We start from the raw sequence: 19814 nt of genomic DNA, 5'->3' as shown, positions 1-19814 counted from the left end.
ACGGCTGCTACTCTGAAACCTGTCATTATGCAAGGCACTGCATTTAGCCATATGGAGTGGAAATCTGTCAACTTCATGAAAAAACTCGTACAGATACAGACAGACATCTTCCTTTCCAAATGCAAACAGATGGACATCGTACCAAAAGGACTGAAGGTAAAAAATCCATTACAATCTACCTACCATACAGACTATGCTGACAGCTTGTGCCACGCGCTCTCAAAGAAACTGCGGAACCACCTGATCAACATCTTCTACAGCAAACAGGGGAAGATTAAGAATGAGCTCTCAAAACTGGATACTCTCATAAAAAACCAACCTTCCACACAAACTTCCTCGTGGCTGGACTTTACAAAAACTAGACAAGCCATTTACAACACACACTTTGCTTCTCTACAAAAGAAAAAGGACACTAAACTTTCTAAACTACTACATGCCACAAGAGGCCACAGCAATGGTTCCCTTAACCCAGCCAGCAATATTGTTAATCTATCCAACTATACTCTTTGCCCAGCAGAAGAATCTGTCCTATCTCGGGGCCTCTCCTTCTGCCCCTCCACCCCCACGAACATGATACAGTTCTGTGGTGACCTAGAATCCTATTTTTGATCAGGTGGTTCCGCAGTTTCTTTGAGAGCGTGTGGCACAAGCTGTCAGCATAGTCTGTATGGTAGGTAGATTGTAATGGATTTTTTACCTTCAGTCCTTTTGGTACGATGTCCATCTGTTTGCATTTGGAAAGGAAGATGTCTGTCTGTATCTGTACGAGTTTTTTCATGAAGTTGACAGATTTCCACTCCATATGGCTAAATGCAGTGCCTTGCATAATGACAGGTTTCAGAGTAGCAGCCGTGTTAGTCTTATTCGCAAAAAGAAAAGGAGTACCTGTGGCACCTTAGAGACTAACCAATTTATTTGAGCATAAGCTTTCGTGAGCTACAGCTCACTTCAAATCACATCAGCCACACTATCAGAGGCTCGTTCACCTGCACATCTACCAATGTGATATATGCCATCATGTGCCAGCAATGCCCCTCTGCCATGTACATTGGTCAAACTGGACAGTCTCTATGTAAAAGAATAAATGGACACAAATCCGATGTCAAGAATTATAACATTCATAAACCAGTCGGAGAACACTTCAATCTCTCTGGCCACTCGATTACAGACCTAAAATTTGCAATATTACAACAAAAAGACTTCAAAAACAGACTCCAACGAGAGACTGCTGAATGGGAATTAATTTGCAAACTGGATACAATTAACTTAGGCTTGAACAGAGACTGGGAGTGGATGGGTCATTACACAAAGTAAAACTATTTCCCCATGTTTATTTCCCACTCCCCAACCCCCCACTGTTCCTCAGATGTTCTTGTTAACTGTTGGAAATGGCCCACCTTGATTATCACTACAAAAGGTTTTCTCCCCTCTGCCCCCCCGCTCTTCTGCTGGTAATAGTTCATCTTAAGTGATCACTCTCCTTACAGTAAAAAGAAAAGGAGTACTTGTGGCACCTTAGAGACTAACCAATTTATTTGAGCATGAGCTTTCGTGAGCTACAGCTTGCAACCAAATAAATTGGTTAGTCTCTAAGGTGCCACAAGTACTCCTTTTCTTTTTGCGAATACAGACTAACACGGCTGTTCCTCTGAAACCTCTCCTTACAGTGTGTATGATAACACCCATTTTTTCATGTTGTGTGTATATAAATCTCCTCACTGTATTTTCCACTGAATGCGTCCGATGAAGTGAGCTGTAGCTCACAAAAGCTTATGCTCAAATAAATTGGTTAGTCTCTAAGGTGCCACAAGTAGTCCTTTTCTTTTTGAGAGATAAGCAGCATGGTGATTCAGAGTCAGGAACACCTATGTCCTTATTGTATTTCTTCCACAGATTCTCTGTTTCACTAGGAAAGTTATCAAACCTTCCTCTGCCTCAGTTTATCCAGTATATAATATGTATGTTTGTCTTCTGTATGTTATGTTGAGGATTAATTAGTAAATGTTCATAAACATATTGAAGATGGCAAAATGCTTCAGTAGTATACTAATTATTATAACGGAATCTTGAGGTGAAATAATTGAAGTTTGTCACTGTCATATTTTGAATGTGTTCAGAATTGAAAAGTTCCTGTGTTAATGGTGCTGTGACTTCCTTTTACAGGCTCAGAACAAAGAAACCAAAGTCCTTGCTGCAGCAAAGGTGATTGATACTAAATCCGAGGAAGAACTAGAAGATTACATGGTTGAGATTGATATTCTGGCATCCTGCGATCATCCAAATATTGTCAAGCTTCTAGATGCTTTCTACTATGAAAATAATCTTTGGGTAGGTGTTTCCTTTTGTATACAGTTCTCCAATTTATGTAAAAATATTGAACTTTAGGTTCCCTCCCCAACTTAATAATAAGAGACTTTATATCATTATTCCATCAAATCTTGCAAGTCGCATGATTACTGTGTCAAAGCATCTTCTAGCAAATCAGTATGATGAAATTAAGATATACAGAGTCATCTGTTCAGCTCTGACTGTAACAGCAGCTCTGGTTCACCCGGATTAGATTCTAAAACTTGGAATTTGATAGTTTATTTCTATGTATGGAGAGGATTTAGACATTTCTAGTTTGTAACTGCTGGATTCAAGTTTTAAGTCCACCAGCACAGTTCAGAAATAGATAACGGGAACCACACAATTAAGAATAAAATAAAAATTAGGGCTTTTTGAGACCAATCTTGTGAGATACTGATCAACCTCAACTTCCACTGATTTTAATGGGACTTGAGGGCACTCAGTAACTTGCAGAAAGTGCTTAGCATCTCACAGAACTTGGCCCACAATTTGCTGATGATCTAGGCCTTTGAATGTACATATGTAGATTTCACAAATACAGTAACTCCTCACTTAACGTTGTAGTTATGTTCCTGAAAAATGCAACTTTAAGCGAAACGATGTTAAGCGAATCCAATTTCCCCATAAGAATTCATGTAAATGGGGGGATTATTCTGGGCCAAGAAGAGTTCTATGGACATGAATAGGAAGAAGGAGAAAAACAAGTCAAAGGGTTTTTGGTTTTCCCTTTAAAACATGTGACAGGTCTCTTTCCTTCGATTTTTGATGTCTTTCCTTTCATGTAAATATTATATTTTTTCTGTTTCACGTGAAGGGGGCGTGAAGATAAGGCAGCTATGTCTGCTGTTAACAAATGTTTTGGCTCCTGTGCTCAGAATTTTCAAATCAGAAATAACTATATAATGATTGTGCAAATCACACACCCAGCCAACCAGATTCCAGTTGATTTTAATCCTTTTATTGTGGAATTTATATACCTGGATTAACACATTTTGTCTGAGTATCTCCAAGCACTTTGCATACAATTTACTTAAGCCTTGCAGTGCCACTTTCAGTTAGCTAATATCACTGTTCTACAGAAGTTAGATAAGTGATTTATCAAGGTCACACAGCAAGCCAGGGATAAACGAGGAAATAGAACCCACGCCTCCTGATGCCAAGTCCTATGGTCTCTCACCTCTAGACAACACTTCCAATTCAGTAAATTATTTATTTTTTATTTTTACACAGATCCTGATTGAATTTTGTGCAGGTGGAGCAGTAGATGCAGTAATGTTGGGTAAATACAAGATTTTGTTTCAAATAATAATCGTTATAACAGGTTAAAATAAAAATAATTAAATATTTGGAAGGATTTCACTTTTAAAAATTATATACTATTTTGAAATGCAGATATTTTGTTTGTATTTTATGCAGGACTATACTGAACAATACTCAATGTGATGATTTTAAAATGTTTATTATATGAGTGTAAAGTAGCTATATCTATGTACCTAACCCCCTCATCTTAATGTAAAGTAATTTTGTTATTTTTAAAATGGTCATTATATTTCTCAAAAATCTAAATTATTTTAAAATTAATAATTTAAATTATGCATTAATTTATGCATGTGAGCAACCTTAATCGCATGAGTAGATTATTTATGTGATTAGTTGTCCATATATTTGTCTTTACAGAATATGGTTCTTTTTTCCATCTTACTCAAAGTATTATTTAAAACATAATTAATATTTCATTGACCTGAAAGTCATTTTAATAACATTTCTGTATATTAAACAGAAAATTCAAAGTAACTTTATAAATAGTTCATAAATGAGACGTTCCCAGATCCCAGGTGTGAAATCCTGGCTCCATTGGAGTCCATGGGAATTTTGCCATTGACTTCAGTGGGGCCAGAATTTTTCGCCTAATGTTTACTTCTAAAACTAAGTGGTCAGATTGACAGTTTTTGCTATGATTTATAATGATCAGTCTGGAAATTTATGTAAAAATAAAAACGCAAAAGATGGGATTTTTTTTTTATATTTGTGTATGTGTTTCTCTTTCAGAGCTTGAGAGGCCATTAACAGAGCCACAGATTAAAGTAGTTTGCAAACAGACTTTGGAGGCACTGAGCTACTTGCATGAAAATAAGATCATTCACAGAGATCTAAAAGCTGGCAATATTCTTTTTACATTAGATGGAGACATTAAACTGGGTAAGGCTCTTGCATGGAAATATACAAGATTTAAAAAAAAAAACAGATCATCTCATGAACTTTTTTGTTTAAATTGTTGTTTGGCACTGTTAAGTATTTGTGTACTTAGATATATGTTATAGAAGAATTATAGTTCAACAGACATAAGTGATTTTTTGTTATTCTGAAAAATAAGTAAAGCTTGAGTTATCTTATTTATGCTTGGCAAACCTCCCATAGAGCAGGAGCAGGCCTTGTACCAATACTGTTACTGAATTTGAAAGTCAGGTTACGCTAGGTGTAAATACTTTTAAATATATATAATATAAAAACAAGAGTTTTAGGTTTCATTTGGCTATGGAAAATATTTAAAATGTGTGAAAATAGTCTATAATAATTCAGTTTCTTTAAATGTCTCCCACTAATATTCTAGATATAGAAAAAATTATTATTATTGGTGTTCCCTTTTCCCGGCAGCCTTCTATACCACTGATCACTCCCTCTTCCTTAACTTCAGTGGGAGCTGGAACACACAATTGCTATGAGCTTTGTAGTGTTTCTTCCTAGCATTCTGTCTGAAGTAATCACCACCGCCCAAAATTTCCTCTCCTGAGAATGGGGATGGTATAGAGAGGAAATCTCCATGAGGATTTCTTCATGAAGGCTCCACATTGTCCCATTGATGGATGGAATTTGGTTCCTCCATCTAGAAAATGGCTAAATGGCCCACCTCCAAACCTGGTAGATCCTCAGGGATGCACAGTTGGCCAGATCTAGCTGCATGGAGGCCCTCTGCTTTTACAGTGGCTTTGGGGCTCCAAGTGTCATTCCTTCACTACTAGCTTAACTTTGAAGTCAATTAAAAAATTCAGAATAGCTAAGCAAGTACTTTGGTGATTCTTTGCCTTGTTTTTTCTTCTGCAAAATAGGGATGATAATCCTGCCTTGCTATTTGTTTTGTCTGTTAAACTTGTAAGCTTCAAGGTAGGAGCTGTCTCTTACTGTGTGTATATATACACAGCACCTGGCACAATGGGATCCCGATCTTGATTGTGGCCTCCCACTGTTTCCTTGTACTCCTCTGTCTGTATCCACCTATTGTCTCTTATGTTATACTTAAATTGTAAGCTTCTTGGGGTAAGTAACTTTTTTTTGTTTTGTGTTTATGCAGCCCCTAACACAATGGGGTCCTAGTCCATGACTAGGATTCCTAGGCACTACATTAGTAGAAATACATAAATAAATAAAATAATAATACAAAATAATACTAAATAAAATAATAATTAATACTAAAGCTTGAGGCTGTATTATCTTTTCTAACAAATTTCCACAGGGTCAGAGCTAGGATGACATGTATTCTTCTGTCTTTGTCCATTTCCCTTGTCCCACGAGATCTCTGCCTCTTCTTAGCCTGGACGTGAAGTTGGGTGATAGTGCTGCAGAGGTAGCTGAGACCCTACTTTGCAAAGAAATCTAAGTGGGGAAGTCCCCTTCTTTCGTGGATTCAGTGGATGTAAACTGGCCCTATAAAATTCAGACTGGTCAAAGATTTAATTTATTTTACCTTTGAAAAGGAAACAGGGTCTGTATGAAAGAATATATAATTTCTTTCTTGCTGCTTGTACTGTTTGCTTTTTTGCTTCTGGTGGTCTTGAATATGTTAAGTGCAATGCCTCCTGTTTTTTAATAAAATGGAATTTCATATGTGATAGTTTTATGAGAAACAATCAAGTTTTAATGTCTAATTTATAGTATCTACAGTCCTTTAATATTTCTGGTTTTATACTGGAATAGGTAGCTGCCTTAATCCTACACTTTTTTGTAAAGAGCAAAATTAGGCTTATCAAGTGTTGAGCCTATCACGTCATTTTGTACAGATTGAAGCAGACAGAGTATGGGTATTTTGTCTCTGGTCTAATCAGTACACTTTAATTAAGAAGAGTTAGAACATCTGCTATAGTAGGACACAAAAAAGTATCTCTTCAAAATAAATATACTTATTTTATAAATGAGAAATGTCATGCTTGATATGCTATTTGATAAAATTTATTATTGGAAATGCAAGATTTCTAATTTACATTTTACAATCAAAAGTGTACCTACATGTCTTTACTATTCGCCTTTTTCAAAGATTTCATACTGGGGGAACAGGAAAAAGAAAATAAATCCTAGTTTAGGATCTCTGAATTAGTGTAAAAATCAAAACCTAATGGGGAATTGTTGAAGTAGGTAGAGATGTTAATGTTCAGGTTTAGTGTGATAATTTCATAGGCAAAATAAATAATTTCCTAATGGAAAATCGTTTATTTCTTTTCTTCTAACAACAAATACTTCTCCTACCTGCCATTATTTCTGTCCTTCACATCCTAATCTTGGCATTAGCCTTTAAAGTGCTTTATTTTTAGCAGGGGGAGTCATTATACTTTTTTATTAGAGTAGTTAGTGAGCTACAAAGTATTACTGATTTAATAATAACAACACATTTAAATATTTTGAATGCTCACTTTGGAGTTTTAATATTCATATATATATACTTTTTGGTCTACAGTGTAGCTCAAAATTTCATATGCTAGTTGTGGAATGTAAAAAAGAATTCCACCTCTAAATTAGTAATATTTTTACTGTTTGCTTCAAGCGGATTTTGGCGTGTCTGCTAAAAACACAAGGACAATACAGAGAAGAGATTCTTTCATTGGTACACCTTACTGGTAAGTGTGCAGTTTTGTTAACTTTGTAGCATGAACTAATATTTTAATATCACAACTGAGTACATAGCCTTGCAAAAGAATAATGTAAAATATGTAAAAGTGTGCCATTTACTTTAAAATATTTAAATTTCATTAATATTTTAATTAAGTAAACTATTTAGAATGTTTTTGACTGCAGATGATAATGCTTCTTTCTCTAATTCTATACACCATTCTCTTTTGCAGGATGGCTCCTGAAGTGGTAATGTGTGAGACATCTAAAGACAGGCCTTATGATTATAAGGCTGATGTGTGGTCACTGGGCATCACTTTAATAGAAATGGCTCAAGTAGAACCACCTCATCATGAGCTAAATCCTATGCGTGTGTTGCTGAAAATAGCAAAATCTGACCCACCTACATTGGCACAGCCTTCAAAATGGTTAGTCTTTTAATGCTAACTTTTTTTGCCAAGAGTTTTGAAGATTGGCCCTGAGTCTGCAGCGATGTAAGCACATTTAACTTCAATCACTTGAGTAGTCCTATTAAACTGTATTGAACTACTCACTTGCATAAAGTACTTCTATGTGGCCTTGGAGGATTGGGGCCCATGACTTTACTTTTTGTTATTGCAGTGTCTAGAAGCTTTCATATTAAAAAGGCTACAGTATCTTAGTATTTTGATATTGTTGTGTTGGAAAATAGAGCTTGTTCTTTTCAAATATAAGTTTCAGATTCAACATCAAATGTGTACATAAAGATTTTTAACTACCCTTTTTAAAAAAAAATGTGATATAAAGAAAAAGCATGAGGACAATGATCTGTTTTAAAAAAAGTAAAAATGGAAAAAAAGAGAAATGTTGAAGAATCCTCTTTGATTTCATACAGAGAATATACATTGTTTGAAAAGAGTATGCCGTTGCCCACTCAGTCATGACAACAGATTGTTTTCAAATGGTTAGTGCAAAATATTACTAGGTGAATTTGCAGTTAGGATGCATCGATGAAGTGAGCTGTAGCTCACAAATGCTTATGCTCAAATAAATTTGTTAATCTCTAAGGTGCCACAAGTACTCCTTTTCTTTTTAAAACCAAGAACCATAAAATAAAACCTTTCTTTAAAATGGAACTTCATTTGAAAAAATGCAGCTCAGGGACTAAAAAAGAACAACAGAAAGGTTAAGGTTGCACTTCACAAGGCAAAATAATGGATAAACGGGTGTTGAATCAAGCCATATCACTTTACGCAAAACAATGTGGCAGATAAAGCAGTGGTTTTTAATATAGTCTAGATTATAAAACTTTATTAAGAGAGATTACAAGGTAAGCAATGTGCTACTTTCAGTTTTAAACATTTATTGGATTGGCTATCAGAAGTTCAATATGCAACACCTCATGGGCTTTTCAACTGTAAAACTCATTGGGTTAAATTCATATCCCTGATATAACTCTATTGATTTCATTAGAGTTATACCAGTGATTGTAACCTGTTAAGGAGAAACTGTTTGGGTTTTGGTTTTTTTCATTCTCTTGCCTCTCCTGCCTTCTTTTGAATGGATGGTGAGCAATTGTAATGAAGTCATAAATAGGAAATTGAAAAGAATGTGTCACTATGCAGTTTGTGTAGGAGTAAAGGTAAAGTGGCAATCACTTCTTTGTTTTCTTCTGCAGGTCTTCAGATTTTAAAGATTTTCTAAGGAAATGTTTGGAAAAGAATGTAGATGCCAGATGGAATACTGCTCAACTTCTTCAGGTAAGAAAAGTTAGCTGCCAACAGGGTTATAGTACTTGGGTTTAATACATCTATTTAGAAGCAAGACACTGCTACTGTGAAGTTCTGAACAATTCAAAATTAGATATACTTAATCTGTATTTAACATTATGGGGCAGATCCTCAGCTGGTATAAGTCAGTGGAGAGACACCAGCTTACACCAGGTGGAAATCTGGCCTACTATTTATAAATTTTTATATGTAAATAATTCTCTTGTGGACCTATTTATGTTAATTCAGTGCTTCCCCTAATGTATAAAGTAGTTGTGTTTATATAAGCAGTTGATTGCTGACAGATGTTTTAAAAGCTTTAGTCCTCATCCATCTGCTCTAATGCTGTCACTGCAGAAGAGTTAACGGGAGTAGATCTGACTAGATACATTTGATTCTGTTTAACGTCAGTGCATGTTTACTTGTATCCAAAATACATTTGACATATGTTGAAAGGCTTTAAGAAGCAGGACCAAACAGAGAGAGAATAGTTTATGCAGAAAGAATATGAAGACAGGTAGTTGTTTTTTCTAAAGGAAACATACAGAAGGAATTGATTGTCTCGCAAATCTTTGGTCCAAAGGCAGCATTGTATTTTTCTAGATTAAATACTTCCAGATAGTAAATAGAAAATGTATTAGGTGGAAGTTCAGGCATGGAATAAAAAAAATAATGAAGACCATTTCCAAGAAAAGCAACCTCTTAAAAACTCTTTCTACTTTTGTTCTTTGGGTTGTTAAGGTCAGTATAACTTTTAAAAAAATTATTTCATGAGCTGTCTGTATTTTTGATGAGTTTATTGAACAAATCTCCACATAAAGATTTAGATATTGATATTTTAGATTTTAAAACTTCTAATTTAAAAAAATCTACATTAATAAAAAAGGGTGGTGAGTAAGTATTTCAGCTTAATCGCTTTCATATCTGGGTATAATGGAGACCAAGATATAACCCTAAAAGAATTGCTACTTTTATTCCATTGTTATAAAAAAATGAAATTACTGTTTACTTTAAATGCCAAATTTTTTTTTTCAAGCATCCGTTTGTTACTGTCACTTCTAATAAACCAGTCAGAGAGTTAATTGCAGAGGCAAAGGCTGAAGTAACAGAAGAAGTTGAAGATGGTAAAGATGAAGATGAAGAGGAGGAAACAGAAAATTCTCTGGTCAGTTAAAGTATAAATTTATATATGGATGCTTATTTTAATTACATTTTGTCTATGAAAAACTTATTTTCTGGCACACTAATTATTTTTGCAATATTTTTAATTTGTACTAAGAATGAATGTTGTTTTTTTTCTTCAAGTATAGCATGCCTTCAGTACAAAATACAGAGGTCAGAATTTATAAAAGTCAGATGATCTTAAGCTTCTTCAGGACAGAATAATAAAGAATATTGTGTGCATGTATGGTTATGCATGTACATGTGGATATGTAAAGCGAGAAGGCTGTTTAAACCAGGGGTGGACAAACTGTGGCTTGTGAGCTAAATCCCCAGCCCCTGTCAGGCGCCTACCATGGGGCTGAAGTCCCGAGCCCCAGCAGGTACGCCCCAGCTCTCGAACTTCTGAAGATAGCCATTTGCAGCTCGGAGGGTCAGTAAGTTTGGCCACCTCTGGTTTAAACAGTGAAAGACTTTTTGTAAAATAATGCACAAATATATACTTTCAGGCAAATATGTAAATGTATTAATGTGTAAGTGAACTGTGCATTTGGTATTATAACTAATAACTCTTGTATGGGTGAAGGTAATGACATTTATGTTATAAATTAAGTTTCCTGTGTATTTATAACTCGACTGTTTAAAAAAAACAAAAATCTGTCTAAAGGACAAACTCTTTAGTAGAGTTAGTTTGTGAGAAATTTTAGATTTATAAGGATACTTCTGCCAGTCAAATTCACTCCCTTGAAGGGAAATGAAATCATAGCTCTAGTATGATAATATGCTAATATATTGTGGCTAACATAGATGCATTTATATATATCCTATTTAAAAACACATTTGACTTCCAATATACTGAGATTCTAAAATACTTTCATATTTAGAATTATTTTAGATGCATTTTAGCACAAAGAGTGTGTTACTACATGCTTTCTTAGGCAAAAATCTCTCATTGAGGTTTGCCTCAGTAGGAAGAGCAGGATCAGGCCAATATTTGATACAGTAGCTAGGCATAATTTACATAACATTTTAAATTATATACTGTAATCTCCTAATGGCAAATTGTAACAGTTTCATTCACAGATTATGGAGTTCTAGTAGTAAATATAGACAAAGATGTGTCATTATCACTCTGAAGAGTGAAAGAATAATTATGATTTGAGATAATGGTTCATTAATATATTTTTCTGTATCTGTCTTTGTGGAAATATAATAATATTAATTCACAATCTAGCAACAGCAATTGCTAGAGTTATGTTCACATAATTGTTTTGATTCTAACTTCTTGTTACCATCTATTCATATCTGCTAGAAACTTTTACCTTTTTAACTGAAATTTCTCATGCTTGGTCTCTGCCTGAAGGTGAACTTCTGAAGTTTGTGTAAAAATTGTTCCGCCATTTTTGAGGGAGAAGAGGTTAAAAAATACACCTTTCCAATTTATATATCTATATACTGATATTCTAATATAATATAGGTATATATTTAAAAAACAAAGAAAATGTTGCAACCTTCTTAAACATTTGCAAGTTAAAATATGGCATGGAAATAACCCTGCTGGAGGCGTAGTGCCATTGTTGAAAAGAAATTTTTTTTTTCACATGTGAGTGGAGCAAAGTTGACTACAAAGCAAAAAGCTTAATCATTTGTATTGCTGCTAATTAGTTGGGACCCCTGGGGTGAGATCCTCATCCCCACTCCAGCCTTATTATGCTAGGTAAAAGGGCCCTGAAAGCCCTACTTCTGGCTATGGGAGGATTTCCCTGGCAGAGGCACTGTGAAAACAGCCATGAGACTGCTTTCTGAGTATCCCCTCACAAGCCCTGGCAAAGAACATACTGGGGATAGGAGGGGCATCTTGGGGCAGCACTCAGATTTGTGGGCAATGCTGTGGTCCGTAGGGCAGCCTGGGGAAGCTGCTGTAACTTAGACATAAGCTTTCGTGAGCTACAGCTCACTTCCACAGATGCATACTGTGGAAAGTGTAGAAGATCTTTTTATACACACAAAGCATGAAAAAATACCTCCCCCCACCCCACTCTCCTGCTGGTAATAGCTTATCTAAAGTGATCACTCTCCTTACAATGTGTACGATGATCAAGTCGGGCCATTTCCAGCACAAATCCAGGTGAGATTTGGGGGGGTGAGAAAACCTGGATTTGTGCTGGAAATGGCCCGACTTGATTATCATACACATTGTAAGGAGAGTGATCACTTTAGATAAGCTATTACCAGCAGGAGAGTGGGGTGGGGGGAAGTATTTTTTCATGCTTTGTGTGTATAAAAAGATCTTTTACACTCTCCACAGTAAGCATCCGATGAAGTGAGCTGTAGCTCACGAAAGCTTATGCTCAAATAAATTGGTTAGTCTCTAAGGTGCCACAAGTACTCCTTTTCTTTTTGCGAATACAGACTAACACGGCTGTTACTCTGAAACCTGTAACTTAGACGTGCCCCCAGATGTGTTTAATTTATGCTGAGGTCCTCTCCAGTCCCTGGAGTAGCCCAGGATCAGGAGGGCAAAAAGGTGGTGTGAGGCCAAGATTTTTTGTTGTGCCTCTTAGGTGTGCAGCACAGAATCCCACCTCTGTGGCCAGAAGAACCATATAGGGTGTAAAGTGGTTGAAGAAAGGTTTATGAGGACTTTACAAGGTGTGTGGGTGCTGAGGCAAATTATGTCCAGCGTCCCTCAGGGACTGAGAAAGGGCTCTTGTGCAATTGTAAACTGGGAAGAAGGGCTTTTCTACAGACGTAATAGTTCTGTGGTTATGTCTTGTCAAATAGTTTGAGATTATGGAATTCATTTTTCCTGGAAACCAAGCTACATACATGTAGTGTCTTTTCATATACATCTCTCTCTCTCTATGTAAGAAATGTTTGTATAATTGTTTTCTACATAAATTAGAAAATAGTAATTTTTTTTTAATAATTTTTTAGCAGTTACCAACAAACAAGCGTGCCTCCTCTGACCTTAGTATTGCCAGCTCTGAAGAAGATAAACTTTCACAGAATGCCTCTATTCTGGAATCTGTTTCTGAGAAAACAGAACATAATGCTGCTGAGGAGAACATCAGTATATTTCCAGATGATAAAACTGCTAGTGAACCCAAGACAATTAAAGATGTGGAAATTATTGACAGTGTGTCTGATACCACTCCTGGAGATATTGTAAAGGTGCAGAATGGGTCAGTATTAGTTGAGGAAGATGAGCCAGAGAAAAGATTAGGAGTTGAAAAGAATACTGGAAAATCAGAAGTAGTAAATGTGGACACTGGATCACAGACAGAAAGAAAAGAAGTTGATACAGTGACAACATTAGAAACAAATGATAAACACAGTCTGAAAACAGCGGAAAGAAGTGCCATAGAAAATGAAGAGACAGATGAAAATAAACTGAAAATAGCACCTGAAATTGAAGATGCCAGTGCTCAAACTACAGAAGTAATATCTAAAGAGACTGGGGAGAAAGAGGAGAAAGAAAGCAGAACAGAGAGGCAGGAAAATAAGAATGAAGAAACAACGATAGAAAAAAATACAGAGCAAAAAGATGATGGTAAATCTGAAGAAGTTCAGAAAGATGAGATGACAGGCATCACTAATGAAACTCTGGTTAAAGGTGCAGAGAAAATGGCTGACACAGAGCAGGAGCCACTAAAAAATGGAGTTGACAATGCTCAAGAGACAGGCAGCACTAATGAAAGACAGATCAGTAATGGAGATAAAATACCCGGGACAGTCCAGAAGCTAATGGAAAGTAGAACTGAGCATGTTCACGAGACAGGCAGCTCTGAAGAAACTCAGATTAAAAGTAGAGATAAAGTGACTGATACAGATCAGAAATTAGTAGAAAGTGAAAATGAAGATGTTCATAAGACAAGCAGTACAGAGGAAACTGAGGTCAAGGATTCAGGAAAAGTGGGTGGTATAGACCAGAAGCCAATACAGAGCAAGACTGAGAATATTCATGAGACAAATAGCACTGAGGAAATTCAGATCGAAAGTGTGGGTAAAGTGTTTGAGCCTGACCAAAATGTAGAAACACATGGACCTGAGGATACCCAGAAGAACAACATTCAGATAAATGCAGAGCATTCCGAAGTTCCGTTTGATGCACCACTTAAGAACAAGCTTCAGGATCCTGCAGTTGAACAACCTAATGATTCTGAACTCACTCCAGTACCCATTATTAGTGTTAGCGCTGAAGAAAATGAGGAAAAAGTTAAAATGGGTAATCAAGCCCATGCTGAAACATTACAGCAGCTAGAACCTGAGACACTAAAGGAAAATGATACAGATTCAGGCACTGGTTCTGCAGCTGATAATAATAGCATTGATTTGAACTTGTCCATCTCTAGCTTCCTCACTAAAAACAAGGACACTGGATCAATATCTTTACAAGTAAGTGTAGGACAATTAGTTATAATTTTTTATGTAAAATCTTATATAGTAAGACCCTAAGACTTCCTTGGGGAGTTAATAATGCCGAGAAAATCAACTAATCAGAAACTAGAGTCGTAATATTGAATCTGTACCTTTATAGGAACCACTTTGCTAGAATTGAAGATCACAAATAGTCAAATACCAGTTGCATCTAAAACTGTTTTCAGAGTAAAATATTGGAGTACATGGAATAATGTTGTAACTCTGTGTACATGTGTTTAGGCAGCAATTGTAAATGGCAACAAAACTGCCACACATTTATCTAAATCCAAAATCTAAACTATCAGATCAAAAAATTGTTAATCATTACAGTTGTGAGGATAACCTTCAAAATGTGAACTAAATGTAAACCAATACATTGAGACAGGAAATTCCAAAGAGCCGAAAACTACAGGATGATTAAGAGGAAGATTTGTCTTGTGGTTAAGGCTTGGGACTAGAACTCAAGATTTCAAGTTCAATTCCTGGCTTTATACATAATTCCTGTTGACCTTGGATAAATCACTTAACCTCTCCCTACCACATCTCAGTCTTCTCCATGTATATCTTCTCTCTAACCCATTGTTTGTCCTGACTATTTAGACCAGCGTTTTTCAAAGTTCGGGTCGCAACCCAATACTGGGTCATGGCATATAAGGCACTGGGTCGCTCTGGTCAGCACCGCCAGCCAGGACGTTAAAAGTCCTGTCGGCAGTGCTGCCCAGCTAAGGCAGGCTAGTGCCTGCCTGTTCTGACACCCCGCTGCGCCCCAGAAGCAGCCAGCAGCGGGTCCGGCTCAAAGGCAGTGGGGCCACAGGACTGCACTCTGCACTCTTTCCCCCTTCCCCCCCAAGCACTGGCTCTGCACTCCCATTGGCCGGTTCCCAATTATAAAAAATAATAAAAGGCTATTCATTTGTTAGTCACGTGATACTTTAAGTCATGAGGTATTGCTGAATTGAAAGGAGAATTTAATAGATTAATTAAATATGAAAGTTAATGAAGCACTGTCAAGGCGTGGAATCTGGCAGTAATGTTTGACATTTGATCACCTCACTGATTCACATTAGAAGCAGGTCTGTTGTTGAACACAGCTTGAAAAATTTACCAAACACTTAATGGCCAGAGGACTAAGCCTAAGGACAAAAGGCTGGTGGGAGTTGCCACCAAGGTCTAGAGAGGCATTGTCTCTAGAGATTCTCACTCCCCTCCCAAGATGCTACTGTCAGTAACTGAAGGGGAGGATATTGGGATTCCCACTAGAGGTGTTGTCCATGGATACTGCTCTTGAGCTCCTTCTTTCATATCCACTTCTGGCTTGTAGGTGTCTGACAAATGTGAAACCCTGGTTAAGGGATGAAAACAATTTGCTCTCTCTTCCTCTTCTCCATTCAGGAGCCTCCTGCTCTACCCCAACCTGTTGTAAGGAAGGTGTCTGCTGTTGCTCCTCCCCTAACCTAAAATTTGGGTCCTCTTTTCCCATTGTGCCTCTGTTTTTGCTGATTGGTTTCCCAGGCAGAAGTGGTAGGGTGAAATCAGCAAATCTTTATTCAGTTTCACTGCCACTTTTCAGAATCCTGGGGGCATATGTGAAAATGACTAGTCTTGATGAATTCAAGGGAAAGCAGTGGGGAACAACAAAGGCAACAGAACTGTCTTCAGACTCAGGAAGATAACACTGCATCAGTTCACATTGGAAGATTAAAAAATTGTCTAGATAAATGGCAACTTAATTTATGGGAAATAATAATAGCTTCATTTCCCCCTTTGCTGGCTAAAAAAAGTTTAACTTCTTGGCACTGGTAAGAGGACTTTTCAAGCTCTTGTAACCTGAGGACAGTTTAACTTTGCTGTATCTTATTCAGTTGCTCTCTATTTAGAAACTCAGTAATTTAATTTTTCAGATGTAAAAAAGTGTTATTCAGTTGAACACAGAATAACAACATTTTCATCCAGGAAACTAGAAGACACAAGAAAACATTAAAGAAAACTCGCAAATTTGTTGTTGATGGAGTAGAAGTGAGTGTGACAACTTCAAAAATAGTTACAGAAAATGATTCAAAAAGTGAAGAATTGAGATTTCTTCGGTGAGTAAAAATCTCTAAATGATTTTGGAGACCTTTGGTATTCCTTTTCCTTCCTGAATAACACAGGAAGAATCTTTAATTAATGCGAGAGCGCTCTGGGATTTGTTTTTATAGTGCATTGGGATTAAATTTAGATCTTTTTGTTAGCAGAAGGAAAAACTGTTTATTTTAAAATAATGATACAAAAATCCAAGTCTAATCTTACATTTCTTTTTTAAAACTGGTATTATTGAGCCCAAATAGTTGATTTTTTTGCAATTATTTTTATCTTTATTCACTTCCTCTCTTCTTTTGCCCCACCAACACTACTGTTCGTTATCAGACGTCAAGAGCTGCGGGAGCTAAGACTTCTTCAAAAAGAAGAGCAGAGAGCTCAACAGCAGCTCAGTAATAAACTCCTACAACAACGAGAACAGATGTTCAGACGCTTTGAACAGGAAATGACGGTAAGTTTGATTGATTGCACCTACATGATATAAGGCAACTTTTTATTTAGTGCTCTTAAAAGATGCCATATTGATGGAGTAGGTGAACATGGGTAGCAACAGCCTAGGCTTTTTCTGCTGAGGGTACTGTTCTGTAGTTCAGTGTTCATGTTTATTCAGTCCTTGTTCTCTCTACTTAGAGAGATTTTGACAGGTAGTCTTGTTGATCTCCTGAACTAATCGAAATGCTTGGAAATAGTGCCTCCCAGCCAGGAGAGGGTGATAAAACCAGTTTTTGGGAGGATGTCTTCCTCACTCCATTAATTGGTTTGCTCATTCACATACTTCAGTTGTTTTTGTCTCTAGCAAGTGGAGGAACATTTCCTTTGCCAGATGTCTGGTTAGTCTGGGCTAAAGCAAAAAGACTAGGCCAGAGATATTCATCGATGTTCAGCTGCCTCTGCAGCATGCACTTGAGACCCAAGAGTATGCAAGCCCTCTCCCTAGCAGCAGGTCAGCCCTTTCGGGAGTGCAGTATGACAAGTTCTACAGGAGCTCTAGGGCCCGGAGTTGCTGGTAATGCTAAGTCCTCACACAACCAAAAATTGGGGGATGCTTTTGCTTTAATTGTGTGGGAAAAGCTAGTTGTGAGGTATCTCAGGAGAGGACCAGCAAGGTAGAAAGCCTATCCTCAGGGAATACCTAGCATGTCCTATGTCCTCTGAGGGCACTGCCTTTGGTTTCCCAAAAGATCATCTTCTCTGGGACTCTCCAGGAATTTCTCTCCTACTTCTTGGTCCAAATAGAAGGAACCTTAGCAGCAACAAGCAGGTTCAGTCCTATCCCTGATCCTTTCCAAATCAACTCCAGCCTGCCTGAGCCCAGTCAGTCCTGGGCTCTCCTTCAGCCCAGTTCCTGAGTGACTCATCAGAGGAATGAAATAACAGCTATTAGCGCCATCTGATCCAGGAGAGTGACTGCAGAAGGTATTCAAACTCCAATAATGAACATCCTCTAGTCCCCAGGTCCTTCACAGCTTACTCCTAAGGGCATTCTGCACCAAAAAATTTAAAATTCTGCACCTAAAATTTTGCACACAATATTTTAAAGTTCTGCAAATTATATTTGTTAAATAAATGTGGAGGCTCCAGCATGGCATTGGGGAGCACAGGCCACTGGCTGCACAAAGGTGGGAGATGACTGTGCAGCTCCATCCCCAGGACACAGACTCAGCAGTGAGCCTGCACCGAACCCTGACACAGTGCAAGGTCCATGCCTGCCCCAGAAACATGGGTCCTGCCCCTCTGTGTGGGCAAGCAAGCTTAGCACGGCAGGATCCAAGTGTGGAGAGGCTTAATGTGGGAGGATCCAGGTGTGGGATGAGAGGATTCTCTGTGGGGCAATCTGGGTGCAGGCGGCTCAGTGGGGGATCCAAGTTCGGGGAGGATCTGGATGCACAGAGGCTTGTTGGAGGGTTCTGGGTGCAATGGTAAGGGTACTCTGCAGGGGGTCCAGGTGAAGGTGGTTGGGGCTCAGCAGTGGGGGGGGAGTCTGGGTGTGGGGAGGATAGAGCTCGGCAGAGGAGTCTGGGTGTGGGGGATTTAGTGGGGGGGTCCAGATGCTGGGGGAGTGGGGCTCAGTGGGGTGGGGATCCAGGTGCAACTGGTAGGGGCTTGGTGGGGTGGGGATCTGGGTGGCTCGTCAGGGTGGTCCAGGTGCAGTGGGAGTGGGGCTTATTGGGAGAGTTCTGAGTGGGGGAGGAGAGGGGCGCTGAGGCTTGGTGGGAGGGTCTGGGTATGAGGAGGTCTGAATGCACAGGGGTTGGGCGAGTGGGGGAGCAGTTCCCTGTACAGGAATCCCTCCCCCTGCAGCTGAAGAGCAATGGGCGCAGGAAGCGGTGGCGGGGAATTGGCAGAGCCTGCAGCCAGGGGAGAAATCTGGAGGTGGGTCTGATCCAGCCCCAGATGCCATGCAGGGGAAGAGGAAGTCCCGTCCTCCCCAGCCCAGCAGGGATTAGCAGCTGAGCTGAGGGTAGGAGCCACCCAGCCAGGTCTTCCCTAGTCCCACCTCCTGCCCCACAGTGATTTATCTCTCTGACGGCTGCCCTGGGCACCCAAAACATACTTCTGGGGAGGGTCACATGACCGTTCTTGTGGTTTCCCTTTGCCTCCCAGTCAGAAAGTCATTTTTCTGCGGGGAAGCAAAGAAATCTGCAGGAGACATAAATACTGTGCATGTGCAGTGGCACAGAATTCACCCAGGAGTAAAAGCTTCTTGTGTGGGGAATCAAAGGAATCGCCCTGTCATATATGCACCAGATTAGCTTTGCCCCCACTACATCTAAATCTTCCTTTGCAACACATCAAAGTAGGCATGCAGGCAGCCAGAACAGAAGACGCAAAAAGATTCACTTTCCCACAGGCAACTTCCCCTACCCCTAGAAGCATGAACATGCTCCATCTTCCTTAAGAAAATAAGTAGCTCCGCCTCCTGCATAGCAGGTCATAGGCCAAGGTAATAGTCACCTTGTAAATACCTACAGTAAGATAGATAGCACAGGCCCCCTGCTAGACGCACAAGATGTTTTGACCTGGAGTTGCTAAGTATCCTGGGCTATGCCTCCCATCCTCACTCTGTCTCATTTTATGCACTTCCATATAAATTATTTCCAGCATAATGTACTGGCTTTTTGTATGATTTGAGACGTATTGCCCTCTAATGGCTGGCTGAAGATAAGGAATCTATTA

The 19814-nt window shown here is 38.4% G+C and overlaps 1 protein-coding gene across 5 annotated transcripts in view; it reads left to right on the top strand.

Annotated features, from left to right (window-relative positions):
- SLK (STE20 like kinase) overlaps positions 1 to 19814 on the top strand; it is a 65758-nt gene that overhangs the window by 26268 nt on the left and 19676 nt on the right. For 3 of the 5 annotated variants that reach the window (XM_073354448.1, XM_073354450.1, XM_073354451.1), the window contains 10 exons: positions 2164 to 2328; positions 3580 to 3628; positions 4399 to 4548; positions 7163 to 7235; positions 7461 to 7655; positions 8885 to 8966; positions 10012 to 10140; positions 13074 to 14534; positions 16512 to 16642; positions 16965 to 17088. In XM_073354448.1, the coding sequence (XP_073210549.1) occupies positions 2164 to 2328; positions 3580 to 3628; positions 4399 to 4548; positions 7163 to 7235; positions 7461 to 7655; positions 8885 to 8966; positions 10012 to 10140; positions 13074 to 14534; positions 16512 to 16642; positions 16965 to 17088 (2559 nt within the window). Of the gene's footprint in view, positions 1 to 2163; positions 2329 to 3579; positions 3629 to 4398; positions 4549 to 7162; positions 7236 to 7460; positions 7656 to 8884; positions 8967 to 10011; positions 10141 to 13073; positions 14535 to 16511; positions 16643 to 16964; positions 17089 to 19814 lie in introns of those variants that run through there. The other 2 variants (XM_073354449.1, XM_073354452.1) reach the window with 2 other exon arrangements.

The sequence above is a fragment of the Lepidochelys kempii genome, chromosome 7 (assembly GCF_965140265.1).
Source record: "Lepidochelys kempii isolate rLepKem1 chromosome 7, rLepKem1.hap2, whole genome shotgun sequence".
Lineage (NCBI taxonomy): Eukaryota > Metazoa > Chordata > Testudines > Cheloniidae > Lepidochelys > Lepidochelys kempii.
This window is presented reverse-complemented; position numbering and strand designations above follow the sequence as displayed.